The sequence below is a fragment of the Hippoglossus hippoglossus genome, chromosome 10, assembly GCF_009819705.1.
Source record: "Hippoglossus hippoglossus isolate fHipHip1 chromosome 10, fHipHip1.pri, whole genome shotgun sequence".
NCBI lineage: Eukaryota > Metazoa > Chordata > Actinopteri > Pleuronectiformes > Pleuronectidae > Hippoglossus > Hippoglossus hippoglossus.
This window is the reverse complement of record NC_047160.1, coordinates 15673239-15700726: the sequence shown is the minus strand read 5'-3', so window position 1 is coordinate 15700726 and position 27488 is coordinate 15673239. Positions and strand designations below refer to the sequence as shown.

The following is a 27488-nucleotide window of genomic DNA, read 5'->3' as shown; positions in this document are numbered from 1 at the left end:
GAAGGTACGAGAACACAGCTTCTCCTAGGGCTATAAATGAACATACAAAATAATAGCGGTCACCAGTCTGCTTTTGCTAATGCGATTGTAGTGTCTGTATTTTGAGTTTTGTACATCAAGGTTTTTTTTTCCAGCTCCTATAATATTATTAGAGTATTTCTAATAGTGAGTGGCAGCTAGAGCAGGTTTGTAGTAGGTTTATTTCCTTTCATGGCCGCTTCAGAGACAAATGGTTGACTTCAGCCGGCGTGCTTCCTTTTAAGATTGTGTATGGTGTGTAATTCATACATTTATGGTACCTTTACAGGCTCTATTGTGACATGCAGATATTTATTTTCTCATTTCTAGGGGGGGGCCTTGCAGTCACTGTTTTGTAACCGAGAAAGAAAATGCCGGCCAATGCAGCCTGACGTCTGTGCCCTCCTTCTCTCTCTCTCTTGCTCTCACGCACCCTTCCTCTCTCAGCACACACACGCACTCATAGCTGATGGGATTAGTGTTTTAGTGCTTTGGCTTAATGAGAAAGCCTGTGTGGAGGGGCAGTGGATGGGGTGATGATCATGTGTCCAACCCTTGCACTACCAAATTTTTCCAACAGAGGGACCAATTTCACTGTCTCTCCAACCTCTGCTCCCTCCTGCACAGCCTGCCTCACCCACGCATACAGTAGGATTAAATTATGCAGTGCTATTGGCAGTGGATTTTTAGTTTTTTTTAACTGAGGCTTAGCTCTTTGTCTTCAGTATAGTTTTGAGACTTATCTTGAAGAGGCAGTTTTGCTGTCATAGATTTTTAAGGGATTTTCTTTTTGTTATTTGAGTGCATCTTTTGTAATTCGCACATTTCCTGGCACCACAGACATCAGCGTCCGCCTAGACAACAGCGTGCACACGTTTCATCTTCTGCGGCACTAAACTAAAGCTTCATGATACAAGATTTTAGTTAGAGAAGCTGATATGGAAACTTCTGGTCCACAGTCATTGTTTATGAATATAAATAATGATCTTTCTCCTTTCACTCTAAATGCTTTAATGTGAGACACATTGCACTTTACCTGTAAGTCAGTAGTTACAGTCATTGTAACCTGAGTGCTGCCATTGCCCTCAGTCTGTGCATCTGTTTATCAAAGCTCCTGATGGCGGTTTTTGTGCCATTTCAAAATGAGTGGAAACAACAGCAAAAGATGTTCTGACATTTTCCAAGACAAAATAGATTTGTCCTTAGATAGCATTTGCGGCATTGTATTTATTGTTTTACTCAGCCTTTGTCTGTGTGTGTGTCAGCGAGCATACATGCCTACAGGCTTGAATGCCCTTTAAGTTTGCATGACTGCCTGTTTGTATATGTGTTGAGCGAGGGAGTGATGTAAGCGGTCATTCTTCATGATAGCCCAGCCATGACCCGTTTCACTGTGGGATCACTCAGAAAGAGAGGGGGGGTCCATACTTGGGAAGTATCATGAATGGGTTTTAGAGTGGCCACTTGCAGTACTAATGAGGATGAGTCTTAGAATATTATTAATTTGGTGGCCATCTTGCATAATTGATGGAGCGGGGTGGTGGGTGAGAGGGGTGTTAATAATCTGCTAGAGAGAATGAGCGAAGAGGGAGTCTCAATTTTTACAATCTGAATTATCTCTCTTCCCATCACAAGTCTAAAGACACTTTTTTTTTTTTTTTAAACCGTATTTGTTTGTTTGTTTGTTTTGTCTATTTGTCTGCCAAACGCATGAGCTCTTGTGTTTCCACTTGAGACTCTATGCCCCAGGGCCAGTCCTCAGCTGGAACACTGGATGTCTGACAGAGGCGCAGCTGGTGCCACTCCATAATGGAAAATGTAGGCGAGAGACAATTGTAGGAGAATATTAAGAGGTTGGACGAGGGTTGAGAATACAAAACAGGTAAATTAATTTATGAGGAGGTGGGGGGATATTTTTATGCCAATCTGGGAGAAAAAAAGAAAGAAAAGAATACTAATTAACCAATTAGCTCTTTGAAATTGGTGTTTGTTGATGCATAACATGCGTCTGTCTGCAGGTGGATTAATGGTGATAACTTCATCTGCAGAACTCCTGAGTGGGCAAATGAAATAATCCACAGCTCAGTGGCATGCAATTAACGCTGAAACAGATGGGAGTATTTATAACGGCCTGTGTACTAGAGAGCTGCAGTGACATATCAAAAACATCAGAAGGGCATAAAGGAAGGAGAGGAGGAGAATGAGCGATACAGGTGGAAAGGTCATGTGTAAATGCTGGTCTCTGTTTGGTGTTAACGAGATAAACGTCTCTGTGTTTTCACTTTTGTGTTATTGCTGCAACACGGAGGTTCAAGATGTCCCACCGGGAAAATCTGCTAAATGTCACGGTTAGCATGGCAGACCGACATGTAGACCCATCAGAGACTGTTAGCCCCGGCTGAAAGAAACCGTCTTATCACTGCTGCTCAGAGATGAGGGATGTTTACAGAGACACAAATCCGTGCCATGGGAAACAGGGGCCATTTAACGTGTTTCACAGCAGCAGGACTTCACATAAAGGCAAAGTGTTTTCATTTGATGCCATTGGAAAATACAATGTTTTCTTACCGACCAGTAGCCAGGAATATTTTCATTTTTAATTATACTAAAAGACTTTAGCTATAGGCCAACACGCATTGAGCCAGGGCCCCCCCTGGCCCCACCCCTGCAGGTGAAATCTGAAGTGCCCCTGTCCTATCAGAAGTCACTACTAACTAGTCACCTACTAACAATACTATAATAATGAATATGGCAATTAAATCAAAGCAATAGAGCTAACGGTAAACAGTAAATTACTTAAATGTGCTCCTCACTGAATCAGGAACTGTGTATGGATGTTGGACATATAACATCATGTCCCCTCTGTGTAAATTGTGGCTCCTTTATTCCCCCGATTTAGAGACATGGTAAATGTTCTGTATTTATATATCCACCACTGCATGAAGTCTTTTATAAACGCACTGCGTAAAATGGCATGTTTTGTAATAATTTGTCTTCCGTCAACGGACATTTGGCTGCTTTTCCAATTCCCCATTTCGCCACCTCCTCCTCGTCGCCTCCGAGTGTGAAGAGTTGCTCCATCCACTATAGCAGCATCCGAAGTGACTCACTGTCTTCTCTCGGTCTCCCGGGATGCCAAGTGCAGTCGTCGCCGTGGGCAGACGTGGGCGTGGGTGAGAACGAGAGAGAAAAGAAAAAGATTATGTAGGCGGCGGACGCTCATCTCATCTTGGCCCAGTGGATAGGGTGAACCAAGTGGGTCTCACAAGGCCATTTCTTCACAGCACAGCTTGCATAAATAGGGGTGATGGATCACATCAACACAGTGTGGATGTGTTATATTTGTGCAGCCTACACTAGATTCAGCCATGTCTCTGCTCGGAACATTTAGTTTTTGTGTTCTTGGTGGATCTTAGCAAGAGCTTTCTCAGTGAAACTGCGAACAATGAATGCTGCATGATTGTTTTCTGCAGATGTCACCCCACTTCTTAGATAAACAGTGTGCAAAGATCGTCCTCTCTGGCATGTTGACTGAATTAGGGTTAAAGTCTTGCAAATTAACATGCATCAGATTTAAATCTGATTTTAATTGAGGTACATGGGGACCGAGGCTGGAGTAATTATAGGGCACCCTGAGCAGGATGATTTGGTTGTTAGTGTCGCCACCTGCTACACCACACATGCGTAGTTCAGACTGTCTGCAGATTACAGGGTGTATTAGTGGATTCTCATCATGTGCGTTTTATCACTTGAAACTAAAACACTGGTTCCTGATGTATGTCTTCAAATTAGGTGAAATCAATAATTAAGGATATAAAGATTCATTTTCAGAGATAATGTGCTTACTCTTAAATATTTGTGCCTGCGCGCAGTTTATGTGCTTTGCCGTTGCTGCCTGTTTTAGTGGCCGTTGCTTTTGCCAGATGTGGAGACGAGTCACATCTGGACCCCACGTCTGTGACCCCAATTAACGACATTAACCTCATGACAACAGGAGCGTTGTGCTTTGTTCTTTAAAAATGAATTCAAGAATATATGTAGGGTTCAATAACACATTCAAATATGTTAAATAAGCTAGATTGAAACATGCAACATTTACAAGGGGTGAGGGGAAAAAAAAAAATTCAGTGCAGGAGGTGAAGCAGCTCCATCCTCACCCCCACTACTGGTCTGATTGGTGGCTAAACACAGACAAAGTAACACTGCATCACTGCCGCTTTGTTCACCTTATTCTTATATTTTTTGTGACATATAACTGATTGTCACATACCCATTGTCAAACGTACTTCATGGTCACTCACTCTGAACAATACAATAGCTCCTGTTATGAATCCTCATGCATTTTGCAGCTTGTTTGTGTTTCCTTTTCTTTTTAATATTCTGTATATATTTCCTTTTTCATTCTGGCCGGAGGTTTCCTGGCTAATTGTTGGTTTGCGTCAGTGAGGACGTCTGATCGCCAGGCTGCTTCATAAATCAGTTTTCCAGCGCACAATAAAAAGGGCGGTGGCGCTGACAAAAAGAGGGGAAAAAAAACGATTGTTTGCCATTCATTTCCAAGATATCAGTGTGCGGTTGTCACTGGGCTCTCATATGTAGATGTAGATGATAAAACTCCGTGGTTTTCTGTCTTTTGGGAGTTTATATTTATTAGATGTTGCGCGATCGTTTTATCGGAGGTGCTGAAATGCAGCCAGCATCGTTTGAGCGAGTGCCTCCCCCTCCCCTTTTGCCCACAGACACCATCACCACACAGCAGAGAGAGAAGGAGGGGGGGGGGAGAGAGAGAGAGCGAGAGAAAGAGACCAATAGGCAGCATTAGTGAAGGGAGTCAGCGTTGCCAGGAGCAGAGAGAAAATTTAAAAAACACCACACAGGCAGACAAAGGAAAACATGGAGGCGCAGGGGGAAAGTCCCTTTAAAACAGGCACCGGGGAGAATGCGGTGGTCGTCCCGCACATAGCCGGAGTTACGCACGGACTATTCCCTTGTTTTTAATGAGGTGGGTGGGGACGCACAGTGAGCCGAAAAGGCGGAAAGATTTCTCCAGCCCGTCTGCGCATTCCGGCCGCCTGCGATGGCTGTGACGGCGCGATGCAGTTACAGTGCAAAGGAGAACGTGCCCTTTTCTTTATATTTGTTTATATTCGTAGTCGGTGGCCTCACAAACGCACAGATTCGATACTCCATCCCGGAGGAGCTGGAGAACGGGGCATTCGTCGGTGACATCGTCCGGGATTTGGGTCTGGACCTGAGCAAACTTTCCACCCGACGCCTAAGAATCACGTCGGACAGCGGACGGAGATATTTCACCATCAATCACAAAACCGGGAAGCTGGTGGTGAGTGACCGCATTGACCGAGAGACGGTGTGTGAATTCAGCGGCACCTGTTCACACAACCTGGAGGTGGTGTTGGAGAATCCGCTCGAGGTGCACAACGTGGAGGTGGAGATCTTGGACGCGAACGACAACGCACCGCAGTTCCCTCGAGATGAGTATCAGCTTGAGGTGTCGGAGTCCGCTCTCACGGGGTCGCGGTTCCACATCGAGGGAGCTCAGGACGCAGATGATGGCTCAAACTCCGTGAAGCAATACAGACTCAGCCCCAACGACCACATCACTCTGGACTCCATTAAGCCCTTTTCCAATAATAAGCACATCGAGCTCATCCTGAAAAAACCCTTTGACCGCGAACAGATTCCCTCTCACGAGCTAACCCTGACAGCAGTGGATGGAGGCACCCCACAGCGAACAGGCACGGCCAAAATCAACGTACGTATCCTTGATGCAAATGACAACGTGCCTGCCTTTGACAACTCCGTGTACAAAGTAAAGCTGTCTGAAAACTCTCCAAAGGGCGCACTGGTGATCAAGCTGAATGCAACAGACACCGATGAAGGCTCCAATGGGGAAGTTTTTTACTCCTTCAGCAGTTACACACCTGAGAGAGTCAGACAGATGTTTTCCATGGACACAGACACAGGAGAAATTCGAGTGAAGAACAATATAGACTATGAGGAGACCAACTCATATGAAATGTACATACAGGCAATGGACAAAGGGCCAGCTCCAGTGGCAGTGCATTGTAAAGTAGTTGTAGAAGTTTTGGATGTCAATGACAACATTCCTGAGATTGTGCTGTCCTCTCTCTCCAGCCCTGTGCGTGAAGACGCCCGGGCTGACACGGTTGTGGCATTGATCAGCGTGAATGACCGTGACTCTGGAACAAACAAACAAGTAACCCTGGATATCATGCCCAATTTGCCATTTAGGATCAAGTCCTTCCGGAATCACTACACCATCGTCACATCCGCCTTCTTGGACAGGGAAACCATCTCTTCCTACAATGTCACCGTCAACGCTGTGGATGGAGGCATCCCACCCCTGTCATCTCAGATGACCTTTAAGGTGCACGTGGCAGACGTGAATGATAATCCACCTCGTTTTGAACAGACCTCATACACTGTTTATATTACAGAGAACAACGCTCCCGGTGCATCTCTATGTGTTGTTAAGGCCACAGACACTGACGCTGCAGAAAATGCACGCATCACCTATACTGTCCTCAATGACAACAACCACGGTATCCCTGTAGCCAGCTATGTCAGCATCAAACCCGATACAGGCGAGGCTTATGCCATGCGAGCCTTTGACTTTGAGAAGCTGAGAGAATTTCATTTCCAGGTCAAAGCCCAGGACAACGGAATGCCTCCCCTCAGCCGTGTAGCCACGGTGTATGTTTATGTTATGGACCAGAATGACCATAAGCCCAAGATATTCTACCCACCCGCCAATGGGAGCCGCACAACAGAGACGCTGATTAAAAACGCTGAAGCAGGAGTGTTGGTTAGCAAGGTGACAGCGTGGGATGGTGATGCAGGGCAGAATGCTTGGCTGCTCTATTCCCTGGAGCAGACCAACACAGACATTGACCTTTTCAAGGTGCATGAGCACACAGGTGAAATCCGCACCACAAGGCGTGTGATTGAGGACAACTCCACTTCCTTCATCCTGAAGGTGTCAGTGCACGATAACGGCCTACCACCACTCTCCTCCACCGCTACCATCCATGTGTACGTGATGGAGCTGCCCCCAAAGTTGGCCCCTGACCCCAAACGCATCATCAGGCCCAACAGCCCCTTAATGTTTTCCAATGTCACTCTCTACCTCATCATTGCCCTGAGCGCCACAACCTTCGTGTTCCTGGTCACCATCTTTGTCCTAGCCATCGTGCGGTGTCATGCCTACTGTACCCAGCCTGGCTCCTGCTCCCCATGTTGCGTTTCCAAGAAGAGTGTTCCAGAGGGGAGCACCTCAGCAGGTGGTGGTGGAAGTGGAGGAAGAACTGCGGGTGGAGGAGGTGGTGGGCAGCCAATAAACAATGTGGCCCAGCGACGTGACCTCAAAGGGGAACCACATTACATTGAAGTGCGGGGAAATGGGTCTTTGACCAAAACATACTGTTACAAGACATGCCTGACTGCTACGTCAGGAAGTGACACTTTTATGTTCTACAACACAGGACGGCCTCATAGTGGCACCTGGGGCTCGGGCTACGTCACCAGCCACAGTGGACAAAGCCAGATATGTGTACGGCGTCTCAGTATGCCAGACGCAACTGCCATTAAGGTCTGTCTGGTGCGATCTCTGTGTTTGTTGTTTCAGATTGCCTCACAACAGTAAATGACACAAAGTGCAAAAGCCATAAAACTAGAATTCTCAGTTATGGTTCAGGCTTTTCTCTAGGGCAGTGTTCAGGCAGTAGGATTGCAGTTGACATTTACAGGTCTGGAGCTGTTTCATCTGGTGTTTTATGTTTTGTTATGTTTTTTTATGCATTTTCCTGCTGCTTGTTCAGATAGATTGTTTTTCTAGAACATAGTGGTATGAACATTTATCAGGTATTTCTATCACTTGCATCGAAGATGAGAATATCTAAGAACGTTTGTGCCAGTCTCAGGATTTGCTTAGTCTTTTAAGTTCTAAGAAAGAGCTAGCAACACCTTATCTACGGTTCCATCATTACCTTTACATTTTATCTTCCGGTCTGTATCTTAATATTAAATACAAGTGTGGGTAGCTTCTGTGGGATGTGTGTGTTGTGGGCATGCACACCTAGATTTGGTCGCTCTGTCTCTGCTCCCTTTTTCTTAATCTTTAATTCTCTTTTCAAAACAGACTGACAGATTTCAGTGGCTTATTCACCTATGACCCCAAACACTCAGTGTTATTTGTCGGCTTTGGGGCTGTGTGCCTTAATAAGTCCAGTATGTCCACAGGGCTTTCAGTGGTCATCTCTATAGAGAGGCAGAGTCTGGGAAATAGTGCAACCGTTGCCAGCTACAGGGGCCACCAGTCCCACTGCACCAAAATAATCATCTTCTAGTCACGTACGTCTCTGGTACTGAACAGAAAGCCAGAGTTTGAGAATCCGTTAAAGAGCCAAGACTATGGCACAGACTTTGCCTTGAGCTTCATCTAAATCAGAGCATAATTTAATATTATCATTGCATAAGGTTGATGCATAAATATGCATAATTTGCAGTTATACTAAAACAATGAATTAATAGAATAACACAAACATTATTTGTTTTCTTCATTATCGTGTTTGTCCCAGAGCCTCAGTGGGTCTGTCTCTTCAGTGCAGAATAGGATGTGGGATAAAATATGTGATAAAAAGAGGAACGTCGAAGGAATGGTTCTTTTATCATCTGACCAGCTCCTCATTAAATGTCAATCATGTTTGTTTGTGCCATGTAATTAAGTGGCAGCGATGTGTTTGTCCGTGCTGCGCGTGGATTGGCTGGCTCCACACAGATGAGGCGGGGGATGTAAGGTGATTGGACAAAGTGTTGATGTCGGAGGTGTGAGCTCTGTATCCATGCTATAGGAGTCTTCTCCGAGAGGGAGAGGGAAGGATGGAGGAAAAGGCGAGAAAGGGGGGTTGGGTGGCCAAACAGAAACCGGTATTTATTCCCTGATTAGACAATGTACAGCCACGCAAGGAAATTAATACACAGGAATCATTTATTTTTTTAATCTACACATTTATTTACTCCATTTAAAATGATGAAGCAGAATGCACTGATGTCTTGTCATTGTGGTCGAATTGGTTTCATATTTTTGCTTCTTTGTTGTTGTTGTTGTTGTTTTTGTTTTCCTGTGTTATTTGGAATTTTCCTAGTTTTGCATATGGCACTTCCCTTAGGAGACTGCAGACATGTTTAGGTTCCAGATGCCGGTATGTCTCTATGTGCTCATACCATACGACCAGACAGACTATTCTCCCTTCAGGGGTAGCAGGGGAAATCTTTTTCAAAGCAGTTTAGTCCTATTTGTGGACAATCTGGCCTTTTTTTCCTCATTCTCTTCCCATATGTTGTGACAGAGGGCTTTCTTTTTTTATCTTTGTCTTTTTCCTTTTACTATTGATCCCAACACTAATTGCTTTTTGATGAGTGATTGTCTTCAAAAATCCAGTTCACCTTTATTTGCCAGTATGAGTAAGTGTTGCACATGCTACAGCACTCGACATTGTGCTCTGTTTGAAAGACTCCATGAGGAATACCATGCTTCTCTCATTAAGACCAACTATTGGATTCCAAGGGTGATGAATGTCCACTGCAGACTGGTAGAGGTCAATGCAGCTTCAGCAGCAACTGAACATCTGTCATATTTGAAAGGAAATTAGATTGCAAATGGGTCTCTTATGAACTGCATGGCCAAGCAGCGAGAATTTAGTGCCCTCAGTCAGATTGGTTCAGCTCTGTCAGTGGTTTAGCTTGAGTTTAGAGAAAATGTAATCTCATGTGGTCCTGTAGGTAAATAGCCGACTGTGATCTGAAAGAACAATCTCAACCAATTAATGAATTTAAATTGTCATCAGGTTGTGATGTTTTACCTTTTTTCTTGACACTGATAGAATGTCACTAAGTGTCCACTACTGGCAGACGGGCAGAGTTTGTGGAGATGTCTGGTTGTGTCACTCTGTTATGATTTGTCTATGTCTACATACCGAGCTGACTGGGTTAATCTGACATCTGCCCTCCCCCATCCCCGTCTCCCTCCACCTGTGTCCTTCAGGAGAGAAATAACGGAGGGCAGTGGGTGGAGGGTATAAAATGTAGACTGTGCTCAGCACAGTTACCATGGTGAGATTTGTCATAGTGACTCAAGCAGACTCTGTGCCAGTGAAACTCAATGTTGTGATCCGTGTAAAGAGGATGTAACAGGGAGAAAGCAGCAAAAGAGAGTGGGTGGTGAATATACAGAACTGAATGGAGGAATGCAGCGGTAGAGAGACAATACAGAAGTTAGAAGGGGTCGTTCTGAAACCATCAGTGAACATAACTGAAAAACAACTTGATATTAAAATGCATTTGTGATGACAGATTTGTACAGTTTGGGATATTGTGATGTGATAAAGGTAAAAGAGAAGGGAAGGTAGAGGTATAAAGTAGTAGCTTTGAATTAAGTGTTTGGACAGCAAATGTGAATTTTCTGCAATTTGTCCCCTTTACTGAAGTGTACCACAACCAGTCCAGTGTTAGTGGACCTACCCTGGACATGTTTTGTCAGATCCAAAGTGTGACAGTACCAGGGTCAGTGGACCACTGGAGTAAAATCTCAGTCATTTTTTTTCACAGGACATGGAATGGAGAAGGGTGCAGGATATGCACTTATAAGCTTCAATTTAATCACTGACTTTTCTCCAAAAACAGGGGCAAGCTATTGCTGCATTGTGTGTGTGTGTGTGTGTGTGTGTGTGTGTGTGTGTGTGTGTGTGTGTGTGTGTGTGTGTGTGTGTGTGTGTGTGTGTGTGTGTGTGTGTGTGTGTGTGTGTGTGTGTGTGTGTGTGTAACACACATGCACAAGCATTTCTCTCCATGACTTATTAATGAGATGGTATTGCCTTTCGTCTGTACTTAAGACTCAATCCCTCTCGCTTTCTCTTGCAGCCCAAGGCGCCAAATGCCGACTGGAGATATTCAGCCTCCCTGAGAGCAGGAGGTGTAATGCAGAGGTAAGCATCCCACCGGTGTGACACTTTGCAGTAAAAAGCTCATCATACCTCACCAGTCATTTTCATCTTATTCTGAACAAATTGTCCCACCTGATGATCTATGAAGATTTACGCAAACAACCAAATCCTGCACGATTTACACCAGACTTATTACCACAGTTGATGCTGGGAGTCTTGTAACTTAACCTTAAGTATTCTACAGAAAGGGCGTAATTATGCAGATAAGGTACACTGTATATTCAAAATGTAAAAGCATATTGAGATTAGAAAAGCCAAAGATATTGCAATATCATTCTTCTGTCACTTTGAAGGTGACAGAGACCAATGCAGTACATTGTCACTGAGTCTCTTTTATGATTATTCCCAAACATGTGTTTCTAACGCAAAGGTTTCTCACCTAAGATGTTACATTCCTTTGGAAATTAATTTTTGAATTAATACATTTAACATTTTATTTTAAAAGATAAAGTTTCTTACATATCTACTAGCTTCCTTTTACTTCACTCTAAATTGGTTAATGCTAGAGAACCAGTACATGTAGATCTTTTGAAGGGATGCAACCCAGAGTAATGCTGTTCCATGTTTTATTGTTTTAATGACCTAATACTAACAGTCAGGTACCTTTACCTTTCAGTGTGGGTGTTGACGTTTAGCTGACACTGGGGTCTACTGCACAGTATAATCTGCTCATTACATGTCACTAAATCTGTGGGATGGAGTAAATAAGAACATCATTAAAAGTGAACAGGAAAAAAATCAGGTCAGGGCCACACCCGTCAATGAACCACCAGCCCTCCCAGATGAAGCATTTATAATTTTTCACATGTCTGTGGCAGTAAAGCTGTCTGAGATCATCTTTGCCGCAGCTGTTGATCAGCTGTGGTTGCAGCACTGACGGGAAGAGGAGGGACTTAGGATCAGTCAGTTCCAAAACAGGATATCTACCCTCACTGTTCACCTTTTTACACATGAACACATCATTGTAAATTGATCGACTGAAATCTCTACCTTGATAATTAATAACAATTGAATGTGAAATTTGAGAGAAGCAGCATAGCGAGAAGCAATGGTTCTGTCAATGTTAACAGACAGATGGAGAACTGACAGGAGGGAAGGATGAGCAGAGAGGTGGTCAGTGGTGGATGAAGGTCAGGTGGTCAGGTGGACAGATGGATAACAGGGACGCAGGGATTGCTCCATGAACACACTAGCGGTCACATCACCCCTAACACACTGGGCCGTCACATGCTGTGAGATCATATGGACATGATCAAATCAAGGGTCATGCTCTTGAGATGATGCCATAATTTCAAATAGTGCCTGGTTTAATTATGTGGACTCGATTAGGTTATCTCTATGTTATCATATCTGTATAGTTTATATTTTATCCATGCCTTATAGTTAGATATGGTATGGATAGATTTGAGATAATTGGCCTTGAACAGACGTAATAGGGATTTCCGATTCATACACTCACACAGAGAAGTATATCTCAGTGGTGTTGACAGTGTTACAGCAGAGACAATCGCATTAATGTTTTTCGCTGCTCCAGCTAAACAGTATTTATTTATTTGGGTTCTTTCACCCTGAGGCCCACACACAAATGCATACGTGTGTTATGCACGTCATAATATGTGTTCCTTCATGTCTATTATTGATCTTTATTCATACTTCGCTACCACTGTCCAGCGTAGAAGCATAATGCAGTTTCTGATATCTTTGTCTCAATTTATATGCAATTTACATCATGTAATGCAGTTTAGATGTGTTTTCATCATGTGCACGTACTCTGTGAAGACACACATGTATGTATGTGTGTACTCTGGGATGTCCATGTCAGATTAACAAGAGTAAAGCATGTGAGTGTCATTAATGTTACATAGATTACCTCATAATTACAGCAGAGATTAATGAGCATTAATGTGCTAACATATTAAGTCTTTCTGGTCTCACTACCTCTGATGTGATTTAGGTTGTATCTCATCCTGACCAAATACCAAGCCTAATACAATATTAATGTATTTACAGTACACGCTGGCATAATCAGTTTTCGTTAAGAGATTTTGCTCATGCACCCAAACATCGTCTTATGGTGGCGACCTATTTAATTTTATTTAATGCTCAACATTTCCTCCAAATAGGGTTTTTGGGAGCTTGTATCTGTAACTGTAATTTTCAACAAACAAATTTGGCCTGAGAGCGTTTAATTGCTGGAAAATGATGAGGAAGCATGTGGTTAGAGACAGTAGGAAAAATATGAGATGATGAGAAATGAGAGAGAAGGACAGGCATCGTCTGAAAAGTGTATCATCAATCCAGTGTTTGCCATTAATATTTGATCAGCATGATGATGCTGAGCTGCACTTAAAATGGCCTCCGTGGCTAGATCACTTTTGTTCTCTGCAGAACCACTCTAAATAGAGATCTAGATACATACATCTTTTCCCATGTCTTTAGCACTAATAAACTGCCGACCCATACACACAGTATTCTATGTAAATACTCCCTAATTCTCAAGATATTTGATAAAGCCTCAAGAAGAAAAAAAATGAGTGAATATTAAGTTATTGAAGAAAAAAAGAAGATATACCAGCTCACACAGAGCTTAGTTAAGGTTTTTACACTTTGGGGCAGTTGATAGTCAGAATCCTGTTTTTTATTTAGATTTAATAACATTTGAGTTCAAATGTTTTAAATCTGATTTATATATATTTTTTTTTACTTGAACAAAATAAAGTCTGGGTTGAGAGGGTTTTTAATCTGCTGCTAAAACCCAGCAGATTGAAGGTAACTACGGGTGGTATGGCCAAATCACAGAGAAAGGATAAAAAAGGATTTCATTCGACTATTTCTATGATTAGTTATGTCTGTGGCTAAGGGTAATATGCTTTGGTTCTGATCATTTAACAAAAATGCTGCCCTCCTTTCTTGGATGATGTCAGAAAGGATGTTTCACCTGGATACCTGAATCTTTATAACTAAAATCTTACTTTCCATACGATAATGTCCAGTAAGCCCTCTCCTGGCAGCATTTCTGTAGCAGTTTTTTTTTTTATTGCTTCAGTGAATGTGGAGTTTTTCCGTAAAGGGGGATGGAGCTGAAATCCCATAGAGGGGGCGTGAAAATCTACGGACAGCCATCTGTAATCCATAATCCAGAGAATATCAGGAAAATGTCGGGTGAATAGTTTAATCCTAATCTGAATGTCACATTTCTGGGAGAGTGTTTGCTGCTACCCCAGCCCAAATTCAACCACACCACCCACAGGAAACATATGGAGGTGGGACAGTTGAATATGTTGGAATTTATGTTATAGTCCTAATCAGAACATAGAATTAGCACAGTATAAAATCACATATATGGATAGTTTGTGTTTTGCACTTTAATCTAACACAGTATACAAGGTACTGCACGTGAGATGATTTATAAACAGTGTTTAATATTTGAATGTTTTTTTTGTGTGTGTTCCAGCTCAGTGCACATGGAGGAGTCCTCGGTAATGCAAGGAGCCCAGGGGGTCCTGGTTCAGAACTGGCCCACTGCTTCCAGTGCCGCTGGTAAGAATCACTGAAGATGCCTTCAGATGATCACAAATAACCTCCTCGTCTGAATGATATAGATTTTTGGGGGGCTGATGTCAATATAGATATTAGGGAGTAAAGTATTTATGATAATGATATCCTAGCTTATATATATGAAAAAATATTTCTAAGATGTTGTTATCAAATCCTCATAACTTGATATTGTACAATTTAACTATACACTTTATTATAAATAACAAAAACTAATATGTAGAACTTGAATTAGGAAAAAAAACACATTCACATGCAAATCTCTTCTGCATTGTATCTGTAAAATAAAAAAAATAATAATAATCATCAAACCAATACATCTGTCAGGCTCTAGTCACAGCCTTCTAAGTGCAGTTAATAGATCTCTGGACAACACACTTAACATGACGCAGAATGCGACAAATATGAGCTCAGACTATCTTATACCAATAACTGTACATTCCTCAAGAGTTTATCGAACCACAAGAGAGCAATGGTTAAAAAAAGAGAACAGAGATATCTCCTGCAAGATCGCCCCAACCCACTTCTACCACTTCCCACTGCTGCAGGGAGAGGAAATGACATGCGCTACGTAGGCGGAGATGGATATCTCTGCTCCCTGTAGCAGCAAGAGAGACAATACAGAGTGAAAGAGAAGGGGAGAGAGAGAAGGGCAATAGTTGATTGTATTATCAGCAAGATGTTTATAGAGGAATAAGCCACTGAACCACAGAAGGCAAACATTAGAGAATACATTAGAGAAGACTAATAAAACATAATTACATTCCCTCACCTTTGAATGTGGATGTCTCCTGACTTGCAGCTCGTTCATATCTGAACAAAGACCAAGATTATAGGGATGGATGATGTGGGCTATTAAGAATATGTTAACTCTTTACCTATGTAACACTTAAAAGCAATATATAAACATGTGGAAATGGTTAATAAAACACAATATCGTAGCTGTAAAATAGCTACATCAGACAATGTGCACTTTAATGTTGGTAGTCCTGAAGTGATGGATCTTAATGTAGAGCGTAATTTAAAAAAAAACTAATTTCAGCTTCAAGACTGTGTCAAATTGCGAAACCGAGTCAAATTCACAAAGTTATTTAAATACAGTGGCAATTATTCTCAGCACTTTTGGTGTTAATCAGCTGCAGGCAAGTGTCGCACATGTAAGTGTCAACTTTGCTTGTTGCTTGACAACCATTAAGTCTAAATTCAACTGTTTGCTGCATCATTGCTGTCAAGAATGCAGGGATATTTTAACAGAGGAACAGACTTAAAAGCATTGTGTGCCAACTCACTTAAAAAGACTGGAGCCTTCTTCTAATGTACTAATGATGACGGGAGAGGGTCACACTCGATGCAGAGAAGTCACTTTATTTTCAGACAACAAAAGGGCAAAATATCTTTTGAGCACCACGGCTCACACAAAACCCTGCAAAGGAGCCTATCAGAAAACAGTGCTACTTGGAGCATAGGAACAGGAACATCAGAGCAAAACTAAACACAAAATGACAGCACGCTCAATGTTAGATGGCATTTCACGGACATTGTTATGTGAATGTCATTGGTTATGATGCCCCAAACCAAGATCCCAGACCAACGATGCACTGCACCAGTGTCGGTGCCCGAATTCACTTGTCATCCCCTGACTTTCCTCACGACGACAGGGAATGGGATCAGAGAGGATTAAGAGGGAAATGGAGACAAGACTGTCCTGGTGGAGGAAAAATGAAGGTGGAGACAAGTGAGAGATCGAGACAGACGTGTGTGCAATAAGAAGGTTGAAGCGTGTACGACTACGCAATTACGCTGAGATAAAGAGGCGATTTGTCGTAATTATGAAGCTGGAGATGGTCTGGCCTGGTGTCTTTTATAGACAGGAGGCGGTGGGCTGGGCAGGCAGACAAACTACCCACACACTAACTACTGCTTCTTCCTATTTGCACGCACATACGCACAGCCTCCTCAGCTCCGCCATCGATTTCTTGCCTTGGCTGAGGACTTACAGCCTGCAGGCACAATGTGAGATATAGAGAAACAGAAAGATAGAGGGATGGAGAGTCAAAGACAGAGAGCGAGAGAGAGAGATAGAGAGAGAACAGAACAGACAGCAGTGACGTCTTCAGGGTGGGTCGGCGATAACAAGATCAGCTGGTGAGGATTTAAGGTGGTCTAATTTAGCTGTGGCAGTTCAAGAAGAACACATTATGTGCACGCTAACCTTGCTTTGCCTCAGGGCTAAATGTCCCTTCGTTCTCTCATTTTCTGCCAGGTTAAGAATGGAAATAGTAGCTCAGGGCAGTGTTAGCTTCAGGTCAAATCTTAGGTTTAGATTAAGGATAATTCTTGGTTTAGAATGTCCGATGATATGAAGAGCATATATTTGTGGAACATTCTTTTGGAAGACAAGATTGAAGAAGACTTGTACTCTGACTTTCAAGTTGATTTTGTTCATCGTGTCTCGAAAATGAAAGAAATTGAGATATTGATTCGATGTGGCCTGTCACATTGCTATGAGTCAGACTGGGCTATATATAGCTGTATTGTCTTGTTTATTCTGCACACTGTGGTCCTGAGGTGGGAAGCAGGATTATGTACCAGTTTGGTTTGTTGAGGGAAGTGTATCATTCTGGGTACAGAACCAGGGTGCTGTTGTGCCTCGCTGTCTATAGTTTGTTTCGATGTGAGACACGGAGGTACAGCTGACAACGCCCCTGTCTCTTCCCCTCTGAGTTAGAGTGTGCGTGTTGGCATTAGTTAGTGCGTGTCACTGCTTCTTGTTTGTGTGTTTTCGCATGTACGTGCCGATGTGTGTGCTTGGCTGTGTTTCCAAGTGTGTTTTGGCTGAATGCTTTGTGTGCTGCTCCTGCCGGGACAGATGGAGCGCAGCCCACGCCCAGATTAACAGACCAGCATTAATGAAATCAGTGCTCTGCTCGCTGTCTAACTCCCTCTCCCTATCTATTCCTCACTCCCATGTCCTTCTCCCCTGTCCCCCCCCCCCCCCCCCTCTCTCTCTCTCTCTCTCTCTCTCTGTCTCTGTCTCTCTGTGTGTCTCTGTGTCTCTGTCTCTCTCTCTCTCTCTCTCTGTCTCTCTCTCTGTCTATCACAGCACATTCAGAGAGAGCTGTGCAGAATTGCAACCATCCCCTGCAGAGATGGGCAGAACAGAGGGAGATGGGCAGTTAGCTCTCTTTTAGGTTTAAAAGAAAAGAGACTAAACAACTAAAGATAAGGTGCATAGGGAGATGGAGAAGTGATGGACATAAACTGTTTGGGAGGGAGTGGCGACAAGTAAATCAGAGCGATTGAATGTCGCAAAGTGTTAGAAGGAAAGGGAGGAAGCTGTGTGAGGCTGCTGTTGCTAGGGGAGAGTGGTTAGACTAAGAAGAGCGAGAGAGAGAGAGAGAGAGCTTGCAGCATTACTCTCCATCAGCACAAGCACTGTCACCATGACTCCCACCAATGTCCTACTGCTTCACTGGAGGATGCAGTTTCCACGGCAACCATTCACAGCCCCCAATATTGAGAGGAGAGCGAGAGGAGGGGAGTGCAAACATATGGTGTGGGACAAAAGGTGCTGGAGGAAGAGGGTGGGGGCTAAGAGCTGGCTGTGGCATCAGGTGAAGGACACGCTAAAGAGGACGGCAGGGAGACAGTGTTAAAGGAGGGGGGGGGGATGTGTTTGGAAAGTGAGAGTTAGAGGTAAGAGGTGTAAGGGGGGAGAGTGAGGAACAGAAGGGAGAAGAGTGACCTACATACACCGGGGCGGCGTACTGCAGAGGTGGATGCAGGTTTGCCGTTTTCTTTATCAGCCCAGTCCGCAGACCCACTGAAGCACGTACACAGAGGGAACAGAGAGAACGACAGATTTGGTTTGAGTTAGCAGCGGCCAACCACAGTAGACACCTGTCAAGGCAAAAATAGACTCAGGGGTGAAGGCAAAAGGCCAAGTGAGGGGGAAGTCAGTGCGGAGCGATGATGGAGAAAAAGACAATAATCTGCTGAGGATTTGTGCTTCTTTTTTGCTCCTCAGGACTTCAGTGTATGAACTGCTTTAGACCCATGTCCTCATTTAATTTACTTTGTTCGTCCATCTCATCAGGAAAGAGGTGAGAATTAAAAGTACAATTAAAGTGATTTCTCTGAGTGTTGGATAAAAAAAAAGCTAAAGAAGGGATAAAGATAGAGAGTCGATTAAATTCAAGGCTGTGACTCCTTTTTTGGCTGTGGCCTTTCAGTTGATGTATATGGGATATGAAAAGATTTCTGGCAACATCAGAAAGGTACGGTAGAAGAGTCTAGAAGCTGTCAGGGGCTTTTTTACAGTTCCTGAATCCCTCCTCCCCTTCTGTTTCCTATTCTCGACTTCAGATATTTGCTTTCCTTTATTGTCTCAGTTGTTTTTTTTATTCCCACCCTGCACTTTCAAAGTCTTTAAATATCTTGCCAGCTCTCTCACTCTTTCTCTCTGGAGAATGGATCCTTTTCTCCTTCCCATTTATTTATTCTTTGTCATAGCACCCACTCACGCTAACATACTGTAGACTGAACTTGCACATAGATACGCAAATAACAAATCCAAACTCCTACACCAACATTCAGTGTTGTTTTTACTGTGTTAAGTCCTGTCACTTTGGATTACTTGTGTCCAGCACCTGCCACATGATCCTGGTGGGAGCAGACAACAAGACGCTGGACACACACACACACATAAACACACATAAACCGGCAACCTACAACAATTTTTACTTTTTTACTCCCATGACTCTTTTCTTTCTCTAATTACCAATATGGTAATTTATGACGGCACCTAAAATCATACTTATGTCACCATCTAGGCAGAAAGCACACACAGAGGAATGCAAATTTGGGTTTTCAAGAGACAACAATAACACATTGTGATTTTATCAAAATGTGCGCGCACACTTTTACAGCACACAACAATCAAAGGTACTGTCTGTGAGAAGGGTGCGGTCCCAGCAGACTGTTTGTTCTCATCACTCACAGATTTCTCCACTTCCGCTGTGTGTGTGTGTGTGTGTGTGTGTGTGTGTGTGTGTGTGTGTGTGTGTGTGTGTGTGTGTGTGTGTGTGTGTGTGTGTGTGTGTGTGTGTGTGTGTGTGTGTGTGTGTGTGTGTGTGTGTTTGGAAAAACAAAATGAATCACATGCCTTCAGGATCTTTTAAATCCATTGTCTGTTTTTGGTGGTAAGCATCGTGTTTCAATATCTGCATCCTTGTACTTCCTGGCCCCTCTTCTTCTTCTTCTTCCTCCTCCTCCTCTTCCTCCACAGCTCGTTATCTAACGCTGCATTGCGCTTCTGCCCAACTGGACGATGGTTTGGCGAGACAAGGTGATGAATAAAGTAGATGTGGCAAAATAGAGCTTGGCTGACTTAACTGGCTGTAAATACCTTGAGCAAAATTCCGATGATTAACGACTCTGGAGATCAAACTCAGGGGAAGATGCAGCAAAATCCCAGACTGTGATGAAAATTGTTGTCTACAGTGTCACTTTAGCATTTCACATAGAGAGCATTAAAATGTAATAGGGTGCAATGATCATCACTATGAAACTACTAAACCGTCCTCGTCTCTAATGTGCCTGATAGCTATCAGTGACGGACAAGCTGCTTAATACCCAATCACATTAATGTTACCATAAACATTGATAGGCATGATTAAGACTGTTGTCAATAACTGGGAGGGACGGGTGTTGGCTGGCTGAGATTTTCCACGCTAGATTACATGAAAGGTCAGAGCAAACGAGAGATCGAGAGGAGGGTGGTGGTGGCGGCAGCGGCGGCGGCAGGGAAAAGAGAAGGAGGGAGTTTGCGCAATTAGTAGAGCAGAGGAGGAGAGAGAGGGAGTTTTGCTCTGCAACAGCCGTCGACAAATCGGACAGAAGAAATGGTTGTGTGGGGATGAGCGGTGGGTGAGGTGAGGCCGAAACTATCATGAATGAAGAGAAGGATGGAAAAGAAGAGAAAATGAAATGAGATAAGGGGGGGTAAAGGGGTACATATAAAGGTGACAGATGTATATGTAGTTTCCTTTCTCACGTCAATTCACATTTAATCACTGTAAATGTTGAAATATTAGAGAAAAAAATGAGCTTTTAACAGTTAAACACAGCTGCCCTTTTTTTTGAGACGTTGACCCTTTTTTAAGCGATTTACCCTGCCCTGCCTTACCCTCTTCCATCTGTCTGCTCTCAGCATGACTCATCACTCTCTGCCGTGATGTTTTGTTTATGAATGCAAGTTTGCGCTGGTGTCTCATCAAGTTCACACATTGACTTAGACAGGTAATTTCTCAGAGGGCAAGAGAGTGGACGCTGTGGAGCAAAGCATTTGCCAGCACTCCAGTATTCTGCATTTATGATTCAGTGGATTTTTCTGCTCCTTTTCTTCTGTTTCTGTTTTTTTCTTCCTGTTGGGATTATAGAATCAGGGTCATGTTTCTGCTAGGGGAGACTTATCAACTGGGGGAAGACTCTTTTGCTCGTAAATGAATGTGACTTTAGCTGTCTCTGCTGTGACTTCATGTGGAGGAAGCAGCGACTGGATCTAGGCTGTCCTGTCCTAACCTCCTCAGTCTCTGCAGCTCTTGCAGCTGTGTTGTCGCAGTTGTTATAATCCTTACACAGTGGTCCTTGCGTCTGTTTTTTCCAAATATATTCAGTTGAATTCAACATGCCAAAAAATGACATTTCAATAATTCAATGATTATTTATTTAATCTATTATTCTGCTCACAATTTTGACTGTTAATGATTTCATAAGAAAGAGCAAAACATATATATTTTTTAATATTCTTAATCATCATCTTGCTTGTTTTTTCTAACCAGCTGTCCAAAACCCAAATATTCCATTTACAGTGTTATAAAACAAGGAAAAAATGTTAAATCTTCACACTGGAAAACCTATATCCTGGGAATGTTTGAAGAAAATAAATTGATTATCAAAATAGTTGCAGACTAACTTTCTAACCATCAACATATCAATTAATCAGCCAATCTTTGCATCTTTAATTCGGGCAGGGTTCTGAATAATGTTAGTGTGACATAAAAAGATTAAATAAAATTAAACGCCATTATCTGCTTGAACGTGGGCATTTTCCCTGCCCAAAGGAGAAGCTTTGGAACACTGCGTGCGTCTGTGACAGATTGGGATTGTATGCCGAGCAGCAGGGGTCATGTTTGCCATGGATTTACCTCACAGATCTTTGACTGTGAGCAGATCTCATGAGACTTGGTAATTGCAAATCAAGTAAGAAGAGTTAGCAAAAAGCTAGTATAAACATTTAAAAGGGGAATAGTACATCATATTTGAAATAGGGGAGTCATATATAGTTCATCATCTCCACAAATACAATTTAATAATGCTTGTTATTTATATGGCTGAATTGGTTTTCATTATTATAATTATCCATCTGTACAACAAAGCAATTCAGTATTTTAAAAGCCAAACTAAAACATAGAAACCACATTTTAGACTTGTGGTGATTATAACTGATGTAGTGAAGAACAAGGGTGTATCAGTCTGTCCTTATCATCTATCACACAGGCCATCATAACTGGATGATTTTCACTTTACATCCCACACCTTGTTCAGTAATAGTTTAGTCAGGATTACGTTTGCAGTCTCTTTGTCCAGCTGCTTTTAGGATGACTGTTCACTTTGTGTAAGAGATGCAACATGAAGAAAAGGGAAACCAACAGTCTAGTGTAGATATTTTGGGCCTGGCTGGGTAAGGAAAGACGGGTATTCTCTGTCTTGGATACTTCCCGAGGTCAGACTTCTTCTTCCAGACACTGTTCCGTCTGGTTGGATGGAGCCAGGCTCTTTTAATCCCCCCCTTTGGAAAGAACTCAGAAAAGGAGTCTGAGAAATAAAAGTGAATATGTGAGACAAGTGTGGCAAGTAGGTCATTGCTGTGAGGAAGTAGCCAAAGTGAAAGGGACTTTTTTAAATCTGGTAGACTGTCTCCAACTTTGTTATAGACTGTACAGAGACAGACTGATTGTCCATTACCTTCCTAAAAGCACTTAGACCCACCATTTACTTAATAATAATGTGTTTTCTTTGTGTGGACTTTTCTTAATATTATTCTCTCTTATTGTGGCAGTTACGAATTAACTCAAGTGGCAATTGACATGAACAACAGTGCCATAGATGTAAGCCTCGGAGGGAGACAGATTCATTGCCCACGTTTTAGTCATTTTGTTCTTGCAAAGCTCCCATTTAGTTCCACGACCTAAAACAAGTGCACAAATCTGCACATTTGCATCTGTTTTTCAATGGCTGATTCTTTTTCCAATCATATTTCCTCATATCTTCTTCAGTTGTCTGTACCATGCTCCCTTAAACGTGCAGCAGTGATGGACAGAAACAATCTCAGATGACAGGCAAATTGTGCGTTTCGAGCTGGTGGGCCTGTTTCATATACAGCAGTCATGTCATTCATTAAGGTGCAGAATGCATTATGAATGAGGTGCAAACAGCTTGGTAAATCTCACCCAGGGTGTCTGAAGAGTTTAGCCAATGAATAATAAGTGGTGGCAGCCTGTAATTTGTAGCTTTCTACATTACAATTCAAAGAGTGTGGAATAAAATGCCGGCAGATTTGATGTTGTCTGTGAGTAGTAATAAAATCCTAACAGCTGCTTTAATTTGATAACCAAATAATAACCTATCCTGATTCCCTCTCTACTTCTTTCAGATGCTGAAGGCGGAGAGGTGTCCCCCCCAATGGGCGCTGGTGTAGACAGCAACAGTTGGCACTTTCGCTATGGCCCCGGCGGTCCCGGTGCACCGCCACAACACCTGAAGCCTGGCGAGGTTCCCCCAGAGGCCTTTATCATTCCCGGCTCCCCGGCCATAATATCCATCAGACAGAACCAGGGAGGAGAGGACGACAAGAGCGACTTCATCACCTTTGGGAAGAAGGAGGAGGCCAAGAAGAAGAAGAAGAAGAAGAAGGAGAAGAAAGACAAGAAGGATAAGGGGAAGGATGATGATGAGTAGAGGAGCAGAAAGAGAAAACAGCAAAGAAGAAAAGGGCGTTGTTAAAACAGAGGTACCAACCAAAGTCCATTGGGCAAAAAGAAAATGTGAAAACTACCATAGATTTCCCAGTTTCACTATATTACCTATTTTCACTCATAACAATATCAAGTTCTCTCTGTTCTGAACCTGGCCTTATGCACGATTTATTTTACCCTCAGTCCCTTTCTGGGGTAAATTATTGATCTTGCCTTGATAAACAACAAAATGATTGATTTTGCTCCAAGCCCCTATGTGCCTATACACCTGGAGTCAGTCATCCTTTCCTGTAAGGAAGGACCAATCTTTGCCCCCGTCTTCAATTTTTCTCCTCTAACCCATGGGCACGTTGGCACCTCTGTCTTACCCCCTCCCCAACAATGATGTGTAAACCATTCTCTCAGAAAGGAGACAAATACTTTGTACAAGAACAACAAAAAGCTCTGTGCCAGCCAAGGAAAAGAAGAACGACGTAGAAAAATGCGGAGCTGGACACACACCACTTGTAAATAGCACAGACGAGAGTCACTGAAACTAAGGCTAACACTACACTGCTGCAGATTCCTCTGGTAATACCTGGTGTTTCCTAAGATCTCAATGAAACCACATGCACACACACGCATGATCACACATTCAAACATGCAAACACGAGAAAACACACTGACCGTGGCAAGGTGGACACATAAAGCACTTGAGAGAAGGAGAAAAATAAAAAAAGAGAGAAAAACAACTGGCATCAAAGAAATGTGCTTAGAACAAGACACTGCAAGCTTTTTGCCCTGCACATTTGCCTATGCGGTGCACATGTGTACATCAACTCTCTCAGGATGGAAGCGGCATCCTTTGAAATCACTCTGTATTTGCTCACTGCATTTGAAGGACACAGAGAGCTTCATCTTCTGCCAGAACACCAACTGAGGAATGCAGAGAGCTCTGCAAAGATGGAGGGATGGGAAGTTACCTCACATTCTCCTGAGGACCACAGAGGGAAGAGTCCAGCTGCGCTGGCTTGTGACTCCGCTTTCAGTCAGTGGACTCTGATGAAAATAAGTACAGAATATTAGGAGAGCCTCGAGATTTTGATAACACCTTCTCTTATCCCCCTGCTGCAGCAAAAGCCTAAAGCTTTCTGCTTTGAATGTTTGGTAGCAACCAGTCCTTACCTGATACCTTGAGTTTACAACTGCTCACCTGCTTGTACTTGCCCCAAGTTGCCACGAGCCAACTTCTCCTCCCCCAGCAGCCTTTTCTACCCTCATGGTCACCCATCCCACCAATTGCCTCTTCATCTGATGATGAAGTCTTCTGCTTTCATTTGGTCTTGAAAGAGATTCAACATGCACTGTTTTATTTCTCCCTCAGTTTTAACTGCTTTTTACGTCTCATGCCTCCCCACATTTACCCTCAGACACTTCCCCAAACCCCCGCTCTGACCCCCCCTGCTCAGGATCAATCCTGGGAATGGCCTGCGCTGAACATTGTGGTGTGCTGGGAACAGCATGGAGTAATGTGGATGAGGCCTGGGGAAGCCCAGTCGGGGGTTGACGCCCTGAACTCTTGTCAGATGTCTCTCTAAGTGCAAAACGGTTCAGTGCTTTTAACTTGTGAATATGCTGTTCATTTTCCTGTTCTTAGCCACTGATGAGAGGGGACCATGTGGGATGAAGCAGATAAAAGGGATGGAGGCAAAGTGAGGAGACAGGTGCCGTGGGCTGGCCCTCCCCCTCCAGGTACAAGAGAAGAAAGTTGTTCTCCACATTGATTGTTTCGGATCGTTGAGTCACATATTAGCTTTTTCGTACGCTGTAAATGTAAGCGTAGACTTTAATAGATTGTCTCATTAATAATTGAAACCTGCTAAAAGATTTGGGCATCTAGAGATTCCCATCCCACCTGCTATATCCCACCAATCCTCTCTCAGGAGGTTTTGAAAATGGGGCACTCACATGCCTCAAGACCTGCTTCTGTTGGTTCCCCTTCCCTGCCTGTAACTTGTTGCCACGTCCCCCAAAGTTTTGCGGCTCAGTATGACGTCACTCCATTAAGTGGCTGCTGCATGTACTGCTCTAAGGAAACACATACTATATAGAGAAATATATATATAAATAGATAGATGGCTATGATTTTATTCTTTTGTATTATAATTTTTCTTCATTATTTGCACAGGAGATATTTGTATGTACTTCTGTCTCTTGCCAAACATCTACGTACTACAATCTTCATGCTCCACAGATGTTGTATGGCATCCACTAAACCTCTTTAGATATTTGTACATGCTATAGTGTGATACCTTTCAACGCAAGTCTTTTTTTTCTTTTACCAAATATGATTTTTGCTTTTGAGAATAAGCAAAGCAAGAAAAAAAGAAAAAAAAATCACTCTCTGTGTCTGCCTTTGACATGACGATCTAACTAAAACTGTAATATTGTAACTGAAATATGTATGATCCTATGATGAGCTATCACTTCCCTTTCACTCTTAAAAAAAGACAAAAAATGAAAGAAAAAAATTGTCCAGTGTAAAAAAAGGTATATGTAGTATATTCTTGTGTTTAGTGAGCATTCATGCTGTCATTCTTTCCCAATGTATGGTGGTGAACTATGGTGGCACTGTGCTGTCCTAAATGGATCAGCCCAGTTCTGTGGTTATAAAAAAAAAACCTTTTTTGTACACCCGCTCATCAGTTGTAACAGTGAAGTAGTGAATTTCATTTATTTCATTTATTTTCTGACTTTTTTTATTTTACCTAGATGGAAACAGTGGTAATGTGTTTTGTTTATAAATCACTAATAAAGTTTTCTTTCTTAAAAATAAATTTTGAATTTATTGTCTTGGGGGCATTTGGGTGATCTGGTTTTCTTTGTCTTTTATGTAAATAAATGAAAAACAAATTGACCTCTGGGAGTGAAAATACAGAATGCTGAATTAAACAGGAGTTATTTTTAGGTTTGCCTTTTTAACATAAAGATAGCCTCATATAATTTAAGTATTAATTAAAATCTGTTTCAGAATTTTACTTATTTACAGAGACTTTCATTTTCAGCTTCAAAACGGGTCAATGCGACACTCCACAAAAGTGAGAAAAGAATGTATCAGTAAAGGCGCGAACGAGCACATCTCTTCACATCAGTGAGTGCAAGGCTGACAATCTAACTCCAGGCTGCTCTCGTCTATCACACACACACACACACTCTCATCACTCTTCTTTCTCTGCACCAGCAAGCACACAGAAAGGCTCATACCCTGCAGAGATGAGAGACAGTCAGAATGACCTGCCCAGCAACGATGCCTCATTTCTCCCTGATGAAAGCCATGGTCACAGATGGTCCAAACAGTCCCTTGTGAAAGGAAGCTTCCAAATGCAACCTAATTTAATAGAGTGGCTAAATAGATTTATTGTGTCCACTCCCAGTGAGTGAGTTGGTAGAAAAAAGGGCAAATAGAGAGACATCAGTCATGCTGGCCTAGATAATATGCAGCATTGGTAATCAATACCTTTATCCATTCATCAACTCAGACTCAATAGTTTCCTAAAGGGACATTTAGAGTTCTAGAAACACTACAAAGTTGTAGTTATTAGTTCTCTCAAACTAAAATAAGTTTGACATATGGCTGAGAGTTAAATAGACATGTCTGTGTTCTTGTGGCTTTATATTGATGATTCTCTTGAAGTATAAAAAGTTAAAAATATCCCTTTCTGCTGAGTTGTTTTTCATTTTGCATCCAGAGATGGAACATATATTGCATTGAGAGAAGTTCAAGAGTTCATGTAAAAAAAAAAAAAAGTCCCTTTGAAAATCTTTTTATTTTGGTATTTCCAGGAGACAAGACAAA

At 42.6% G+C, this 27488-nt stretch overlaps 1 protein-coding gene across 21 annotated transcripts in view; it reads left to right on the top strand.

Moving 5' to 3' along the window:
* LOC117769021 (protocadherin alpha-C2-like) overlaps positions 1-26469 on the top strand; it is a 143997-nt gene extending 117528 nt beyond the window's left edge. For 17 of the 21 annotated variants that reach the window (XM_034597597.1, XM_034597595.1, XM_034597594.1 and 14 more), the window contains 4 exons: positions 10978-11042; positions 14515-14600; positions 19903-19962; positions 23332-26469. In XM_034597597.1, coding sequence (XP_034453488.1) covers positions 10978-11042; positions 14515-14600; positions 19903-19962; positions 23332-23636 — 516 coding nt within the window. In that variant the 3' untranslated portion in view covers positions 23637-26469. Of the gene's footprint in view, positions 1-4575; positions 7649-10977; positions 11043-14514; positions 14601-19902; positions 19963-23331 lie in introns of those variants that run through there. The other 4 variants (XM_034597583.1, XM_034597598.1, XM_034597577.1 and 1 more) reach the window with 3 other exon arrangements.
* Positions 26470-27488: the final 1019 nt, after the last annotated feature.